A 16,879-nucleotide genomic window follows, 5' to 3' on the forward strand; every position below is an offset into this window, starting at 1 on the left:
TATGTTAGTTCATGATTCAACTATGCATTAAAACAACATTGTCAGATTTTTTGAATTTTTCTCAAAATCTATGTGTTAACCCCTATAAAATATTCAGTTTTTGGGTAAATGCTCTATATACTGAAGCCTATAATCTTTAGTGTTGTTTTAAAATTTCTAACCACATTGTAAAATTTTGTTAATGTATTCTAAACTATATTTCATGGTACATGGGTATCGTTCTATTTTATCAATTAATTTAGTAAAACTTCATATACTTCATAAATAAATACACAAACCACAATAAAATTGCTATTCTATAGAAACGGTGACAACAAAGGTTCAAAACCTCTTTGGTCATCCTCGTATGTTACTTCATGATACAACTATGAAATAAAATAATATTTTCATATTTTTTGAATTTTTCTTAAAATCTATGTGTTAACTCCTATAATCTTTTGAGTAAATGGTTAATATAATGAAGCCTATAATCTTTAATGTTATTTTAAAATTTCTAACCACATTCTACATTTTTGTTAATGTATTCTATACTATATTTTTTGGTACATGGGCATCGTCATATTTGTTTATCAATTAATTTAGTAAAACTTCATATGCTCCCTAAATAAGTACACAAACCACAATAAAATTACTATTCTAGAGAAACAGAGACAACAAAGGTTCAAAACCTCTCTGACCATCATCATATGTTACTTCATGATACAACTATGCATTAAAACAACATTGGCAACTTTTTTGAATTTTTCTCATAATCTATGTGTTAACCCCTACAAAATATTCAGCTTTTGGTTAAATGCGATATATACTGAAGCCTATAATATTTAGTGTTGTTTTAAATTTTCTAACTACATTCTACATTTTTGTGAATGTGTTCTAATCTATATTTCATGGTACATGGGGATCGTTCTATTTTTTATCAATTAATTTAGTAAAATTTCATATGCTCCCTAAATAAGTACACAAACCACAATAAAATTGCTATTCTAGAGAAACGGAGACAACAATGGTTCAAAACCTCTCTGACCATCATCATATGTTTGTTTATGATATAACTATGCAATAAAACAATATTGTCATATTTTTTGGAATTTTCTCAAAATATATGTGTTAACCCCTACAAAATATTCAGTTTTTGAGCAAATGGTTAATATAATGAAACCTATAATCTTTAATGTTATTTTAAAATTTCTAACCACATTCTACATTTTTTTTAATGTATTGTAAACTATATTTCTTGGTACATGGGCATCGTCATATTTTTTTATCAATTAATTTAGTAAAACTTCATATGCTCCCTAAATAAGTACACAAACCACAATAAAATTACTAGTCTAGAAAAATTGAGACAACAAAGGTTCAAAACCTCTCTGGCCATCATCATATGTTACTTCATGATACAACTATGCATTAAAACAACATTGTTAGATTTTTTGAATTTTTCTCAAAATCTATGTGTTAACCCCTACAAAATATTCAGTTTTTGGGTAAATATTCTATATACTGAAACCTATAATCTTTAATGTTATTTTAAAAATTCTAACCACATTTTATATTTTTGTTAATGTATTCTAAACTTTATTTTATGGTACATGGTCATCGTTATATTTTTTATCAATTAATTTAGTAAAATTTCATATGCTCCCTAAATAAGTACAAAAACCACAATAAAATTGCTATTCTAGAGAAACAGAGACAACAAAGGTTCAAAATCTCTCTGACAACCATCATATGTTAGTTTATGATACAACTATGCATTAAAACAATATTGTAAGATTTTCTGAGTTTTTTTAAAAAATCTATGTGTTAACCCCTACCAAATATTCAGTGTTTGTAGCTCTGGAGTTTTGGTTGGTGTGTTGTAGTATCCATACACTAATTTGTGTGCAGATTTAGTTTCCATTCTAATATGATGTAGTCTTTATTGATCTGTGTTTGGAGGTTCTTTCTCAGTATACTCTTGCCGTCCATTCATAAATTGAGATTCAAGAACCTCTTCTCATCATGAAGCTATGATACATGAATTGTCTAAACGCATAATCAACAAGTTAAAACAATAAAAAAAGGTGGGGACGAGAGATTTTGATTAAGAAAGCTACAGATTAGCTTCAAAAGCAAAGATACGAGTGTCTAATAATAGTTGTTGACCTGTGGAATGGCATCTCAAAATGTAATGAAAGAAACAAAGCATATTCATTTTTGTGTTTGTCTCCTTTCTAGCCTTTAACCAAAATTTTGAGAACATTTCTCAAGTCCTCTTCACTCTGAATCGCTTTCCATGCTTCCCATTGCCTTCAATCCTCTTGGCCGCTTCATAAAAACATGAAATGATATCAGATCATCTCAGCATTCACAAAGAAACTAAAGTGAATTCTCATTGACTTTATTGTGGAAAGCTAAAAAACAATGGTATACCTTTTTTGAAGTCTTCTTCTCTCTTACTTCATACCTCTCTTTGCACAGATCTGACAACCAAGTACCTGGACTCACCAGCTGCATAAAACATTACATAACCATGAGATTCGCATCACCTTGAAATAAATTATCGAGAACACAACAAAGGGACTCTCACAAGCAATGTCTTCTGAACCAACTTGGCTCGTTTCTTGGGTCTTTGAGGAAGCTTGCACCCTTTCATAGCCAAAAAATCTTCTTCTTTCTCTTTATTTGACAAAGTTATAAACAACTTTGGCCACACATGCTTCTTGGTTTCCTTCACAGGCTCCTTTATCATTTTCCCACTTTCATCAGTACCCATTGAACCCCTAGTTGTGTAGTATCTATCTTCCTTCTCAGGTGATGCCACAAACGATCTCCGTACATTACTTGGAAAATCTATGATCCTATCACCACACAGACACAACAAGGGTATTATTTACATCAATAAACTATTGAAATATCTTCAAGAGAGAAGAGCTCTGAATCAAGCTTACTTGTTTGGACGGTTAAGATGGCGAGAAGGGGAGCCTCTCTCGGAACAGGCAGCTCGGGACATGAGTTTGCGCTTAGACAAACCATCACTTGACTTGCGGCTCTGATCTTTCTTGACTTTCATGCATCTAACTCTCTTTCTCTCCCCCCATTGCAACACAAAATCTGCTTCTGTGGTTCCATTTCCTCTTTGTCCTTTCACTTCTTCCATCACACAAACCTTACACAGAGATAAACACTCTTCCAGAAAAAGACAACCAAAAAATTCGCAACAACATTAACAAAGTTCAAGCCCCTCTCTATAGAGAAAAAGGTGAACAAATCATCTGATTTCTAACAAATTAACTGAACCAAACCAGAGATGAGAAGGCCAATATGTAGTAATTAATAGAGAAAACAAGGTTCACTAACCTCAAGATCTGCAGTTTAAACTCAACGACTTTAGCTTCTACAACACCAGAATCACCCTAACAAAGAAGAAGATCAAACACTGTCTTTTGTTTGAACACAATACTTGTATAGAAATGAAACTGCTTTGAGACTTTGCTTACCCTCTCTCTGGTCTTTACTGCGATGCTCACCTTTTTTACACATTTTTACTATTTTTTATTACTTATTATTTTTACTATTTGCTGATTTTAATTGTATTTCCATTATTAACAGCCGTCGGATATGAAATGGACGCTTAGATGGACTTCTAGAAGTTAAAAATAGCCTTAACCTGTTGTGTCATTACAGAAATTCGTTACGGATAATTGCAGATTATATTGCCACGTGTATTAATATGACAGGAACACGTCACACCGAGTTTAACTGGATAAAAGATCTCTCCAGTTCTGGCGATAAAATCTTTGCGTTAAGACAGTAAAGGTTTAGTACTACGCGCTGATGACAAAGCTGATTTTCCAGATTTATGACCAAATCTCTATTGCGACTTCAAGGGCAGTGGAATGCACGCAGTAAAGATACAAGTGCGATTAGATTGAACTCTTTTCCAAAAGTAATTATTTTACTCAAACTTGGGCTAAGATGGGCCTTTCTCCATATTTTTCTAGCATCTATTATCCACTTCATTAATAAAACTTTTAAAATTTTCCTATTATGTTATTATCTGTTTTTCATCACCTACATACTGTGTTAATATTAGTTTTCTCATCTAAATATTTTTTTCTAAATAGATCATTCAAGAGTCTGTTTTTGAATCAAGAATAATATCCTTTATCTCTCTCTATTCTTAAGAAATTAGATTCATAATTTTGTAAGTTATATAAATGTTTAAGCTTCTAGCCTGCTTTCAGGCCCAATGAGTTTTACATTATATTTAATCTGAAACTCACAAATTGTATATCCTTCACATATTTCATTCAAACGTCAGTGATTTCATAAAAGACTAGCAAAAGTTAACAGCATAGTCGTACTAGTACTAGCATTCTTAAATGAACTCATTATAAGTAAAAACGTACTGTACTTCTTTTTTTCCTAGATAAAAAATTGTACAGTCAAAAAAGGAAAATAGAACTATAATATCAGTGAGATAAGATGTAGAAAAGCTCAAATGCAAAAAGTATATACTTGTTTTTTTTTTTTGAACTGAAAAAAGTATATACTTGTTATTTAGTACAATATAAGCAAAATGCATTGGTCACCAATACATAGCAACATTTTCTTAAACATATATTTAGACGTGTCTCTACATATATTTCTGAAGTTCCAAACGGTCAATTGTTCTTTTTTTTTCAGCTTTATTTAAACGATAATAAAATATTTTAATGGTTATATATGTTTTCTATTACTTACTACGAAAGAGTACAAAAGGAGGCAAAACAAAAAGATTTTTGAACTAAGTAACTATATTTGAATCTCACCAACGGTCCACTAAATTTCAAAGTTCAAATGTTCCAACTTGGAACTCATTATGTGTTGGTCAGAAAAGTTTAATCTTTTATTTAAAAAGTGAACATAAGAAATATTGAATCTGGCTTTCTCGTTGGGTCCCTTGTTTAAATTATCTGCTGATTTAAAACTTCAACCGTTACTCCTAATTCATTAAGAACTAAAGGAGAGTTATATGTTATTCCTGACCAAAAAAGAAGGTTTTATGTTATTTAAATTTCGAAACCGAAAACAATAGCTAAGACTTCATTTGTTATGTGGTTTCCGGGTCCACAGAAACAGTCCAGCCTTAGGCATATGATTATGAATAATTGTATGTTTGATTCTTTTAATCTAGTCCAGCTAGTTTTTAGTTTGGGGCAAAAAAAAAAAAATAATTCAGTATTGCAATGATCAAACGAAGACATAAAATTGAACAGCTCTCTTAAAACTAATTAATCCTTTTGGTAGTTGGTCATTTTCTTAGTTTCGGGTGAACGTTGGTACGAAACACTTCAAGGAAACACTAAAACGGCTAGTTGACCCTTTAATGAAATGAAATATATTATAGTGATTCTTGAAGGAAACAAATAGTTCCAATGAAGACAAATTCTGCAATAAATATGTTACTATAAGTTTTTTATATATAATAAATTCTGCAACAAATATATAACTATAAGTTTTTTTTATAAAAACAATTCATTTGTTTTCTAAACTAATGTTTTAGTAATTAGAATTCAGTTTTTAAAAATTTACTAATAGTAATAGGCTAATAGCTAATCTTAGAACTTTAAATTTCTTTAGTTTTAAAAGCAGAAATAATTAGAATAAAAAAACAATTGATGTAACTTTTTGAACTAGTCATGTGAACGTTTACAAACAAATTAATTATAACCAAACTTTTTCTTGTTTTATAAAAGTTTATATTGTGAGGTTGGAAATGAATAAGGAGAAAAATGTGGTTTGGACCAATAGACAGCCAATATGCCAGCTGTGAAAGTCTCTCCTTATGTTGTATAAATAGACACAATACCATTCTCACAGCTATTATCATCATAAGTCATAACACACACACACATACAATAGAAAAACAAATTATTTCTTTCTTTCAAATTTGTTCTTCTTCATACATCAAAGCGAAGAAATGGAGGCAAAGAAGATGATGGTTGTTTTCATGATCGTTGCTGTGGCTTTCTCAGCCGTCGGACAAGCGGCGGCTGCCACAGTGGAAGCTCCAGCTCCAAGCCCAACATCTGATGCTGCTATGTTCGTACCAGCATTGTTTGCTTCTGTTGTTGCTTTGGCATCTGGTCTTCTCTTTTGAGCCAAAAACAAACATTTATCATTCTTTTTCCCCTCTATTAATTTTATTGTTTTTTCTAATGATTTTGTGTGTGGTTTGATTCTATAGAGTGTTGTATTATTCTTAATGCAACCATCCGTTTCTATATGTGTTTCTATGTATCATCATCATTTTTCATTGTTTATGGATTCGTTTTATCTTACAAAGTATCCACTAATCCATGAAAGGCATCACATAACTTGTTAATGGACGTTACAAACTTTATCAGATTTCATTGATTTGGGTTCACAAAAAGATTCAATAAGAGAGAGGGGATACTTTGGAATTGTCTAAGAGTTGGTGGAATCAATGATGTTATGAGCTGTATTTGGAAGGAAGTGTGGGGGCACTATGATGCCGACATCATCATAATGGTGATATGGTGCCTCAAGGCAACATGAGTTTCCATGTGTCTCGCCACAGAAAGAAAGCTAAAGATGACCCCACAATAAATGATATTTAATGATTGAACCACACAACAATAGTTGCAGTAATCCATCCATATATGTAAGCCAATCAGTAGAGTTAAAACCTGATCTGAATCACAAATATGCGTTAGCCTCTTAGGGCGACCGAGTGGTTGAGAACCAAGCCTGTTAGAATCTTCAGCTCATCAGCTGCACAACTCATGCAAGAGTCATGATTCATTATGGGACTGATCAAGAGAAAACTATTATGCTTAGCCCCAAAGATAGCAATATTCTACAAGTATTTCCCTGAGAAACCAATATTAATAATATTGTGTCGACTTTACAGAGGAATGATAAATAAAGTCAAATTACAAATACAAAGGGGCTATAAGGAAACTAACCTATGCACCTAAAGTGAATCACAACAAGTAGAGCAAAGCCGTAAATGCTAATTTTTTTTACAGAGTTCTTAAGCCCCAAATAAAAACCTGAACTACATCTAGTAGATCTACACCACTTCTTCCTACTTTATAATGTATAGCACTGGTGAACTAGCCCAAGAAACCTAAGTGCCTTAAACATGACAGATTACTCAGGAGGTGCAGGACAGGACAGAAAGCTTGGTCTCATCTTTTGATACTGAACTTGAGTGATATGCTCCTGCATTGTTTCAAACTCCCGACTTATCTGGTAGCCTGGAGCGTTCTTTATCCGCAAAATGAAGCAGACGACTCAGTCTGAGAACCACATCACAGTGAGATGGCAATGCAGTCCGCCTATCCAGATATGCTGGACTAACAGTCATCCACGATAGAGCATGGAGTTCTGCTGCAATTGACTCAAGGATTAGATGGCTTTCAACCTCAAAATCTCTAGTTTCTTTGGTCCCTCCACCGCCTTGCTTCATGATTCCTTGAAGAACTTTGTCATGAGCGTTGTCATAACCACCATAATAGTCTATGAGACTTACAGAGAGAACTGATGGCCATTCTTCTTTCACGTTTATTCTCGAGTCTTTTCTCATGGAAGGCACAGCTTTTGAAACAACAAATCCGGTAGACAAGGGGATTGCACAGCCTTTGCTGTGAAGGAGGTGAGCAAGTGGAGGTGATTCTGCAGTTAAACATGTGGGAAGCTGAAGAGGACTTGGGTGAAGAAAGCGCATGTTGGGTGATGGTATCATCATGTAAGAGAAAGCCGTTGACCCAAGAGACTTGACTGGAGTGAAACCTTCAATGTAATTTGCTGCACTCATACCAGTACTGCTCTGGCCACCTCCTGCGTAATAAACATGCAAGTCAGTATCCTGCTCCCTTAAAATTGTGTGAACTGAGGAGAACAATAGAAACCAATAAGAAACTAACCAGGAGATACCAACTCAGCCGGAAGAACAAAATGCAGAGAATGATCAAGTGAAATAGAAGCAAAACTGATGCTGTGAACCCACTGAAACAAACCCCTTGGAGTACCAGAAATGGTTTGTCCACCCATTGTTTGCTTTCTTCCAGCAGAGTGCCCCATACCGCCTTTCACAAAGGTGGATGGTTTTGAGTGAGAGCCATAGAGTGTGCTAGTTGACGAGGCTCTCTCCTGAATCAAACTCAGATCATGCTGTTGCAAGGAAGGTCCGTTGCTATTGGTGGCTACGCCAGAAGGTGCAGAACGTCGAAGTTGAATAGGCCACTTCTTAATCTCAGGACCTCCAGCTGTGTAAATTGCCTTTTGCCACTCTGTTATATAAATTGGAAGTAGGGTTATGAAACAAGCAATAATAGAGAACTCTACTTCCATTTGGATGTAAAGGAAAAAGAAGCTAAGTTACCTAGGTACTCAAGCTCAAAGAAACTCCCAATGCGTGTAATGACAAAATCCCTGGGTTTGAAAGATCCACTGTCAGGGGAGGAACATGCCTGTAGTATCTGACATCCCTGCTGCAGAACTTGAACAAAAAGACACTGCAGCCCTTTCGTATCCTGTCTACTGCTAATCCCACCAAAGGGGAATATATGTGTGTCAAGCAATTCACCCCTGGCGTCAGTCCAGATGCTTACAAGCCATCTCCAGTCCTCTGTCCAACCGTAGCAGCAATGTAAGCTTGGAACAGCCTTCCCTTCAACCTGTGATGCATCCCCCTGGGAGCTTGTACCTTCCATTGAATTGACGCCAAGTCCTGAACCTCTGCCACCATCCTCAGGTATTGGCTTTGAAGACTCGGATCCTAAGCCGCCGAAAGTAGGTGAAACTCCACGATCCACGGAACCAGGCTCGGAAAGGATGAAAAGCGGTTCAAATAGATAGAAAATTTCCTCATTAATGTAAAAATCTCCATTTCTGTTTGAGTCGCAGCTTACTCCTCCAGATCTTGTTATTTGCCAGCTACTATCCCAACTACTCGTTCTAATGCTACCATCAATATCACCATCTCTTGGATGTGTAGAACCTGTCATTCGAGAACTGACGCAGTCTTTCCAGATTCCTGAGATAGAATTCACTGAAGCCAAGGCTGAAGAGGATCTGTTAGATAATGATGATGAGAGAAATGCATCATTAGGCATTCCTCTTGAAATTCGCCGAGCTTTATTGTAGACAGAAAAGGCAGTATCCTTGAGGATGACAAGCTCATTAAAGCTTGGACTTGTTATCCGGAAAATAGAATCAACAGACACCACTTGTAGAACTAGCTTAGGGACGCTAAACCCCGAAAGCACTGGAATGTGAGATATTGATGCTTCGTCTACAGCAGCAGAACTACCAAATGCCCTTGCAACCTGACTATTAAGTAACGATCTCCTGTCTCTATCTGGCTTTATCCCTGATCCAAGTGCTATAGACGATTCAACGACTGTCCTTAAAACTGCCGAAGGGTCGGGAAATGGACACACTATGTACACTACCTGAAAGAAAAATAGAAGCCAACCAAGTATCAACAGCTACACTTGGTAGAAGTGGGCAAATAAATACGTGTCCCAGTTTCTAACTCATACTTACCATGCATGGAGTAGCTGACCCTTCTTTCTGGTTTGTGTAAAGCCCAGACCCAAGCTTAAGACCTTTCAGCGCTTTTGACAAAGACTTCAGATAGCTATTTACATTCCACCCATTCGACAAGGAGAGAAAATAATCACTGAGAGATCCCAGAAGCGACGTGTTATTGCTTTCAATCTTCATCGATTGAGGGCAATCAAGCAGAACAAATCCTGACGAGGATAATCTTCCAGCGTCAGTTTCCATTTGATTTCCTAGGATCTGTGGCAAATGGGTTCCCAGTCTGCACGTTTCATAAACTATGCAACAAAAGGTTCATGTCATGTTTAAAGAACATAATCACAAATTCAAAATATATAAATTCGTTGGCTCACCAGTTCCAAGTTGTTGGAAGAAATCAACAGCAGCACTGGTTAAAGGATCTATATCCGGGCATACAACAGTATAGTTCATCTGCGAAAGGTAACAAAGAACAATCACAGGTATCTTAGTGGTCAAGAGTATCAACTAGCCTAAACTGCGTAAAACAAAAGCAAATCTCTCAGGCGTAATCCTTAAATGCTCACATTTTTCGGCAAAGCATATGGCTCGAAAGGGGCCTTTTCCCAATGTGGCAAGGAGTTGGTTGAAACCTTAAGCCAGTCATCTTGGTATCTGTCACAAGTGATGGACACATAAGTAACAGAACGAAATCATGAATACTTCAGGAAATAATCCAATCAGAAGGAGATCTTGATAAAAACCACATTCTATTAAAAACATTTACATTCAAACTACTCATAGAACAGACATCGGCATACATACCCGACAAGTATAGAGGGTGATGGAAGAACAAAAAGTGTAGGTCGGAGTAACTCTGAACTGTATATATCTTGGCTCTGAGCAGACTCCTCTCCTTTCCCACCATCTATTGCATTTGACACTGCTTGTATGCAAAGAAATAATAGAATCAACAGCCACAGTCGAAACGACAGAGTTCAACGAGATGATAGCCAGCGTGTGAGACCGAAAAATAATCAAAATGCATTTGCTACCTTCACTCAGGACTGACTCGGCAGTAGATCCCTCGGAAATAGATACTCCATCCATCGATTGATTTCGGCCCTTGCACCAATCTGTGACATATAATGGGCCGTCTGACTGACCAAATGCGGATTTCAGAGCTGTCTTGATGTCAGATTGCAGTAGAGTAATGACAGAGGAAGGAAAAACCTGGAAAGGAAAAAAAAATCTCCAGAATCAGGTTTAAGCCGGCAGAACATCCTGTACCATATAAATAACCAGTAGTCGCACAGGGAACAAATGAGGTTACACCATTATGAAAGTTTACCTCAGCAGAGAGTGGGTCAACTAGCTTGACACCAGCAATGTCCAGAGAATGGCAGGAAGCCAAAGTTCCCCCACAGCCTGCATGGCCAGCAGAGGGTCCACACGACAGTTCCCGTCTCCACAACTCTTCCAGTGCAAGCCAGCCATAAGGTCCATCCCCACAATCTGAATCCAGAGCTAAATCAACGAAAGAAGTAGCTTGCTGTACAAGTAGCGCTATTCCATCTAGAAGCTCCTGCAATGGCTGCCTTTGTCCATAAGAAAGCAAACTGTTTTCGCTAAATGAACTATGGGGCAAGGATGAGCCTGCTTCAATGTTTGGCGAGCTAGCAGGTTTTGCTGTTTTTGGGACTGAAACAGTCCGCCACACGCCAACTGGTGCACTCATGTGGCTGTCTAACATTCCTCCATCGAAATCTCCAGCTATTCTAGTAGGTACTTCTTTCTTATATATCTCGTTCCTTCCAGATACGTTGTCTGTCAGACTACTTGGCTCATTTGGCACCTGGTTCAGGAAGAAGTTTCCACTAAGCCTACTCAGACTAACAGGAGAACTGTGCTTCGAAGAAATGGCTTTGTGCCGCATCCTATACATGAAGGCTTGGAACATAACGCTTCCCACGTCTGTTGCCAGCAAGGTCTTTGAAGATAATAAAGTACTAACAACAGCAGATATACCGTCAGTCTTTTTCCCCTGTACGATCTTAACAGCACTAGAAGCATTGTAGTTTGAATATTTTAACTGAGACACACCCTCCTTTTTACTATTGTTGTCACTGATTAAAGTAGGTAGCTTATCATACCGGCCCTTTCTGCCCTCTACCTTAGTGTACAAAGTTCTGCCATCATTACCAATGTATGCTTTTGATCCAAGCAAAATCTTATCGACTGCTCCATCAGAATCAGTGGCAGGTGGGGTGGGTCCATAAACATAGCTACTCGTTCTTGAATTTGAACTCTCCACTTTATGAGATTTGGGAAGATATGGGCTTTTGAAAGACGTCGAAGAAATCTCGCTCATAGGTGCTTCAACAGCTCCATACTCAGGAGCAAAGGTCATCATAGCTTCTGCTTTCATCAAATGATCGAACTCACTGTTAGAAGAGCTTAACATTTGATTAGAAGGAGCTGAAACTGAAGTGACACTGTTGTTGAGGACTTCTTGACTTTTGATAAGGCCTTCATCAATGATAGGGGGAGCAGGATTGAAGCTCTCAAAAGACGAAAACCCAACGGGCAACACAATCTGGTCTGATACATCCATCGTATCCATTGGACTAGAACCTACATCAGCAGAATCTGAAGGAAGTATGAGGGAATGCGACTCTGCTGTTCCCGGCGGCTACACAAACATAAAAGGTGCTTTGTTAGGTAAGGATTGAACACCAAAGGCAACATGACCAGAACACAGTAAGAGGCACCACCATCCACTCAAACCTTTACAACATACAGTCTAGATTTATGAACCAATGCAGGAGAACGCAAGTAATAATTGTTTTATTATAATAAGGATAACAGAAGACGGGAATTACCTCGCCAAAAGGTAACGCATCATTCTCAAAGAAGTCACCAAAGTCTCCAAACTCTGAAAGAAGTGCTTGGATATCCATGCCAACTCCTCTATCATCATCATCGTCATCATCCCAATCCCAACCAAATTGATCATTTGCAGTACCTGGAACATCAGCTTATTAGTTTTAGTAGAACCCAATCCTGACGTATTTGCTTCTTGAATAGGTGCATTAGAGACAGTACCTACTTGACCGAATGACTCTGCCATCCCTGTTCGCGGCCGCTTGGAACCCTGCAAAGGATGTTATGTTACTGACTGGTTATCAGTACTATTCGTCTCTATCCTTGCCACAGATAAAAGCCATACCAATTTTGGGTGATCATCATTACAAGTCAAAGAATCTGCATCCGCATCAAGGTCACCAGTTCTTGAAGTCATTCTCCAACCACTCCCACTAGAAGCACTACTTGTTGAACTAATGCTGCTATTACCGCTACTGCCACTGCTATTATAGCCATTTTTTTCAAAGAACCCATCACTCTTATTTCCAGACGATCCAAAGAAGTCAAAATCACCAGCCCTGCATAAAATAGACTATAAATGTTCAGGGATCATGAACAGACTATAAATGTCCAGGATTGCATAAAATAGACTATAAATGTCCAGGATTGCGTTTCAGACCTCTATGAGTTCCCTTTGATGTTCAGAATGTATCCGAAATAGAAGAAAAGGACTCACCAGTGCATAAATAACGATGAGCCTGCTAGAGATGGTCCTATCCAGTTTTGAAGCCAAAATCTGCAAGTATGATTTCACCTTGCATCAGCTCCAAGCTGGGGAAATATAACAAATATTACATCTATTTCAAGTTGACGCTCTGTAACGTGTGTTGAAACAATTCCTAAAACCTCTCTCACTATGATCCTACAAGTCAGTTTTCTGAATACATACATGCACACCCTGACAAAATTGTAGACAAATTCAACAGACTATATAAATTATCATTAGCCAACAACATTAATAACCAATTCGGATCTCACCGTTAACCATCCAACAACTTCTAAATAACTTCTTCACCTTGACATTTTACCTTTTCAAAGAAAATTTAGCAAATGCCGACTGTAAAATTGGCACAAGCACGGCCTCAGCTGGATATATGAACTTTTTTTCACACATCGATGCTATATCTGGGTGTCCTTTCCGGTGATCTTTACTCCCAACTGATGTTTGAGGAACATTCACCGCAAAGGTTGAATTAGTTTGACTTGTGTTGTCATTTATATTTTGGCAGCAACCAAGTGTAACTTCCACGTAACAATGATCGCCATTTATCAGACGGGACCCACTACCAGCATGAGGAGGGAGGCCAATATACCCACTTGAAGACCTTAAGTTTCCAGAACTGTATGAGAAAATAAACTAACCTTAGTTGACAAAATTGGTTTGCTCAGACTAACAGCTATGCATTTAAATGAAAAAGAACATTGAGTGGGACAATAGATAGCAAAGGTATGAATTGCACCTGAAGTAGACTTGCTTGACAAGGTCATTGGGACAGAATCCAGTGAGGCTACCCCGCATTCCATGAGGAGAAACAATCACTGGTGGGAATAACATAAGCCTGTGAGAAGTGTAACTATCAAAGAAAAAGCTCCTATCTTTCTAGAAACATGTGCAGAAGATAAACGATTCATTTAAGGTCTCAATTCAACAATTTTGTCTTCAAAGAGTTACATCTAGCACAATCTATAATTTCCACTATTGGAAAACCGCAGAAAGAAAAGAAACAGCGATAAGCTCTGCTCGAGGAACTTAGATGCAACTAGACTACACGAGCTTCTTTTCAGAGTTCAAAAGTCGCATCTCTCAATTCATTCACTAGCATATCAATACATATCATAGACAAGTACTCAAAACTTAGCATCGCAGATGATGAATTCAAGAAATGACTAACCTGGAAGCCTATAACTGGAGTTTTTCAAGGAACTCCTTGACAGCCTCTCAGCATCGCCACTTGAAAGTGTCCGTACATTCCTTCGCGCATTAAAACCAATGTTAGTTTCCCAATAACAATAAGACGCACTAATGGAACATGTATAACAAGTATGTTTACGGACTTGGCAGAAACAATGACATGGACAAAAACTGCCTCTTCGGTAGCAGCAAAAACGAATTCAACAGTAAGACGGCCCCTCCTGCATAAAGATCCAAGGATCATTAGCCACACACACACCTAATCATACACTTCTTTTGATTTTCGAAATTACACTCAGGAAACCAAGGTCTTGCAGGATCACATCTACTTAGTGAAGAGCAGAAGCTACAACAAGTTGCAGGTACCTCAAATATTCTTCATTTTGAGGGCTGACTTTTGAAAACACATCTCCAAATCTCATGTAAGAAAGTCCACTTAACGCTCTGTCGCAATATCAAACAACTTAAATATGAGATATCTCAACTCCATTATCTCTGAAGATGATAAGAAAATAAACCTTTCAATGCAATTACGCAAAGACTGTGAAAAGGCAACAGATATCTCCTCGGAGTCCCCAGGTGCTACCCAGATTCCTGACGCAACAACTTTTAACAGAAGAAACAAAAAAAAAGTCATAATAAGAACCATAAGAAGAAAGAAAGATCAAAGAATCATTAATAAAAACCAATACCTCTAAGCTTTGAGACAGCAGCCTGAGCTTTATCAGTGATTGATGAATGACGTCCAGGAAGAAAAAGCCAAAGCTTGATCTTCTCATCTAACCAGTAAATGATCATCAGATATCCAGCTAAAAAAGTTACAAGAGTGGTGGTGTTTAGCTTTACACTTACCAGGGTTGTATAAGCCTTGAGATGGATCCCAAGGTCCAACGAAAGAATTGGTCCATGTGCTAAGAAAGCCTTCCTTCTGCAAGCGCAGATGAGATGAAAGCACAAGATATGTTGCAACGTCATTCTGCTCAGCTCTTGAACTGAAAATTAAATTAGTACACAGTGTCAATATAAAAGTCCAGAGAAAATGAAAAAAGCTCAAAGCTTGAACCTTGTATCAGAGGTGGGATTGAGCTCAGCTTCACTAGGAAGAAACTGAAACCAAGAAACGTGATGAAGACCCCCCTGTGCATTGCAAGGTAGTAGATTATCAAAATCAATACTTTTTAGAAAGGAAAGAACTACAACTTTCTTCTCTCTCTCAAAGTGAATGCCTTTAGTATGAAGAAGAGCTTTAGAATCAAAGAGAAGAGTGGTAAAGACTTACAATTCTGAAGACATTGGTCCACATGGTTTTCACTAGGCTCTACTTTGATCGTGAAGACACTTACGAAGCTCGGAATCGCGAGGGAAGCACGATTCCAATCATAAAGGCGAAGACTCTGAGATTGTCCGAGGAAGAGTGATCGGAAGATTCTTCTTCTTCGTCTACGATCTTTTCTTTTATCTCTCTCTCTCTGTGTACGACTCGTTTCCCGTGATTTCACTTTACATGTAAAAACCAGATCCAAACGAACTCTCTTTAGGGTTTTTTATTTTGTTTTTTTCCTTTTTTTTTTTTTGGTTGGTTGATTCTGTGTCAATTATAGCTCCGATACCGATCGCTTAATCGTGGAATCGCAGAAATAATAATTAAGTTGCAGAAAAAATTAATTGAATGATAGAAAAATTTAAAATTTGCGAAATTGTAGAATATATATTAAATTGATTAAACTATTTTATATGATATTTAATGTTTATAACAAAAAAAAACAAATAGCAATAATTAAACTAATGACTACAAATCTGAAAATAACTAAAATGTATTAAAAATATTTTAGTTTTATTATAAATATCTAACTTATCTTTCAATATGTTTTATAGAAAATAGTGAAAAACTTCATTTTTTGTGAAAAACATTTTAATCCCCCCCCCCCCAGCCTATTTATTAATGATAATTAAACCTAAATATTCAAAAGGTAAATAAACTCTATACTGGCAAAATAAACAAAAATCAGAATATTTTATCAAAAAATTAACTTCTTCTGTTTGAAATTAAGTAATAATGATCCAATAATCATATTCGGTATTAGTTTTGGACATAACGAGATATAAGCACTTTTCAGTCTCTAAAATTAATATGTATAAATTGTTTGATTTTCAAATTGTATGAATATAAAACCGGACATATATACTTAATATTTAACATGTAATCTAATTATTAATCTCAAAATACCATAAATTTTGTGTCCATGTGTTCATATTATCTTTTTGGCTGAGTTACATGAGTGTGTGTGTGTGTGTGTGTTTGGCTCCACATGTTAATTTATTGGTTTTAACTTGACAATTAAACCTTAATTAACTTAAAACAAATTGATAAGAAATGATTAAAATCTCGTCCGTTTACTGTCGAATCAGATATCGATAATATTTTTTTTATTAAATGTCGCTATCGATATTTGTCGATATGTTGTTTGATTAGTGATCGATGCGATTAATAAAGACAAAATTGTCATTTATTATGTTTTTGATTTA

General features: G+C 36.6%; 3 protein-coding genes across 5 annotated transcripts; 1 reads left to right on the forward strand and 2 right to left on the reverse strand.

The window, feature by feature from the left end:
• Window positions 1-1,967: 1,967 nt before the first annotated feature.
• Window positions 1,968-3,498, reverse strand: BNAA06G00370D. Of its 3 annotated transcripts, XM_022720460.2 has the most exons (6): window positions 3,480-3,498; window positions 3,340-3,395; window positions 2,931-3,148; window positions 2,570-2,840; window positions 2,413-2,490; window positions 1,968-2,307 (listed from the first exon to the last, which is right to left on the reverse strand). In XM_022720460.2, exons 3-6 carry the CDS (start codon window positions 3,137-3,139, stop codon window positions 2,257-2,259), a joined length of 609 nt encoding a protein of 202 aa, XP_022576181.1. In that variant the 5' UTR covers window positions 3,140-3,148; window positions 3,340-3,395; window positions 3,480-3,498; the 3' UTR covers window positions 1,968-2,256. The 3 variants fall into 3 exon arrangements, with proteins under 3 accessions (XP_022576181.1, XP_013640380.1, XP_022576180.1); XM_013784926.3 differs by having other exon boundaries at window positions 3,340-3,483; XM_022720459.2 differs by lacking the exon at window positions 3,480-3,498 and having other exon boundaries at window positions 2,931-3,168; window positions 3,340-3,476.
• Window positions 3,499-5,836: 2,338 nt separating this feature from the next.
• LOC106350973 (arabinogalactan protein 21) lies at window positions 5,837-6,312 on the forward strand. The gene has a single exon (XM_013790795.3). The coding sequence runs from the start codon at window positions 5,945-5,947 to the stop codon at window positions 6,122-6,124; it is 180 nt and encodes a 59-aa protein (XP_013646249.1). The 5' UTR covers window positions 5,837-5,944; the 3' UTR covers window positions 6,125-6,312.
• A 541-nt stretch (window positions 6,313-6,853) lies between these two features.
• LOC106345752 (mediator of RNA polymerase II transcription subunit 13) lies at window positions 6,854-15,885 on the reverse strand. The gene is made up of 23 exons (XM_048781732.1): window positions 15,633-15,885; window positions 15,417-15,490; window positions 15,206-15,345; window positions 15,046-15,132; window positions 14,872-14,959; window positions 14,720-14,797; window positions 14,497-14,574; window positions 14,334-14,413; window positions 13,902-13,980; window positions 13,470-13,781; window positions 13,118-13,177; window positions 12,746-12,959; window positions 12,622-12,670; window positions 12,399-12,541; window positions 10,868-12,208; window positions 10,572-10,749; window positions 10,342-10,459; window positions 10,104-10,191; window positions 9,912-9,990; window positions 9,541-9,836; window positions 8,375-9,446; window positions 7,917-8,282; window positions 6,854-7,830 (listed from the first exon to the last, which is right to left on the reverse strand). The coding sequence occupies exons 1-23, from the start codon at window positions 15,654-15,656 to the stop codon at window positions 7,223-7,225; spliced, it is 5,652 nt and encodes a 1,883-aa protein (XP_048637689.1). The 5' UTR covers window positions 15,657-15,885; the 3' UTR covers window positions 6,854-7,222.
• Window positions 15,886-16,879: the final 994 nt, after the last annotated feature.

Source organism: Brassica napus, chromosome A6, assembly GCF_020379485.1.
Source record: "Brassica napus cultivar Da-Ae chromosome A6, Da-Ae, whole genome shotgun sequence".
NCBI classification, from domain to species: domain Eukaryota; kingdom Viridiplantae; phylum Streptophyta; class Magnoliopsida; order Brassicales; family Brassicaceae; genus Brassica; species Brassica napus.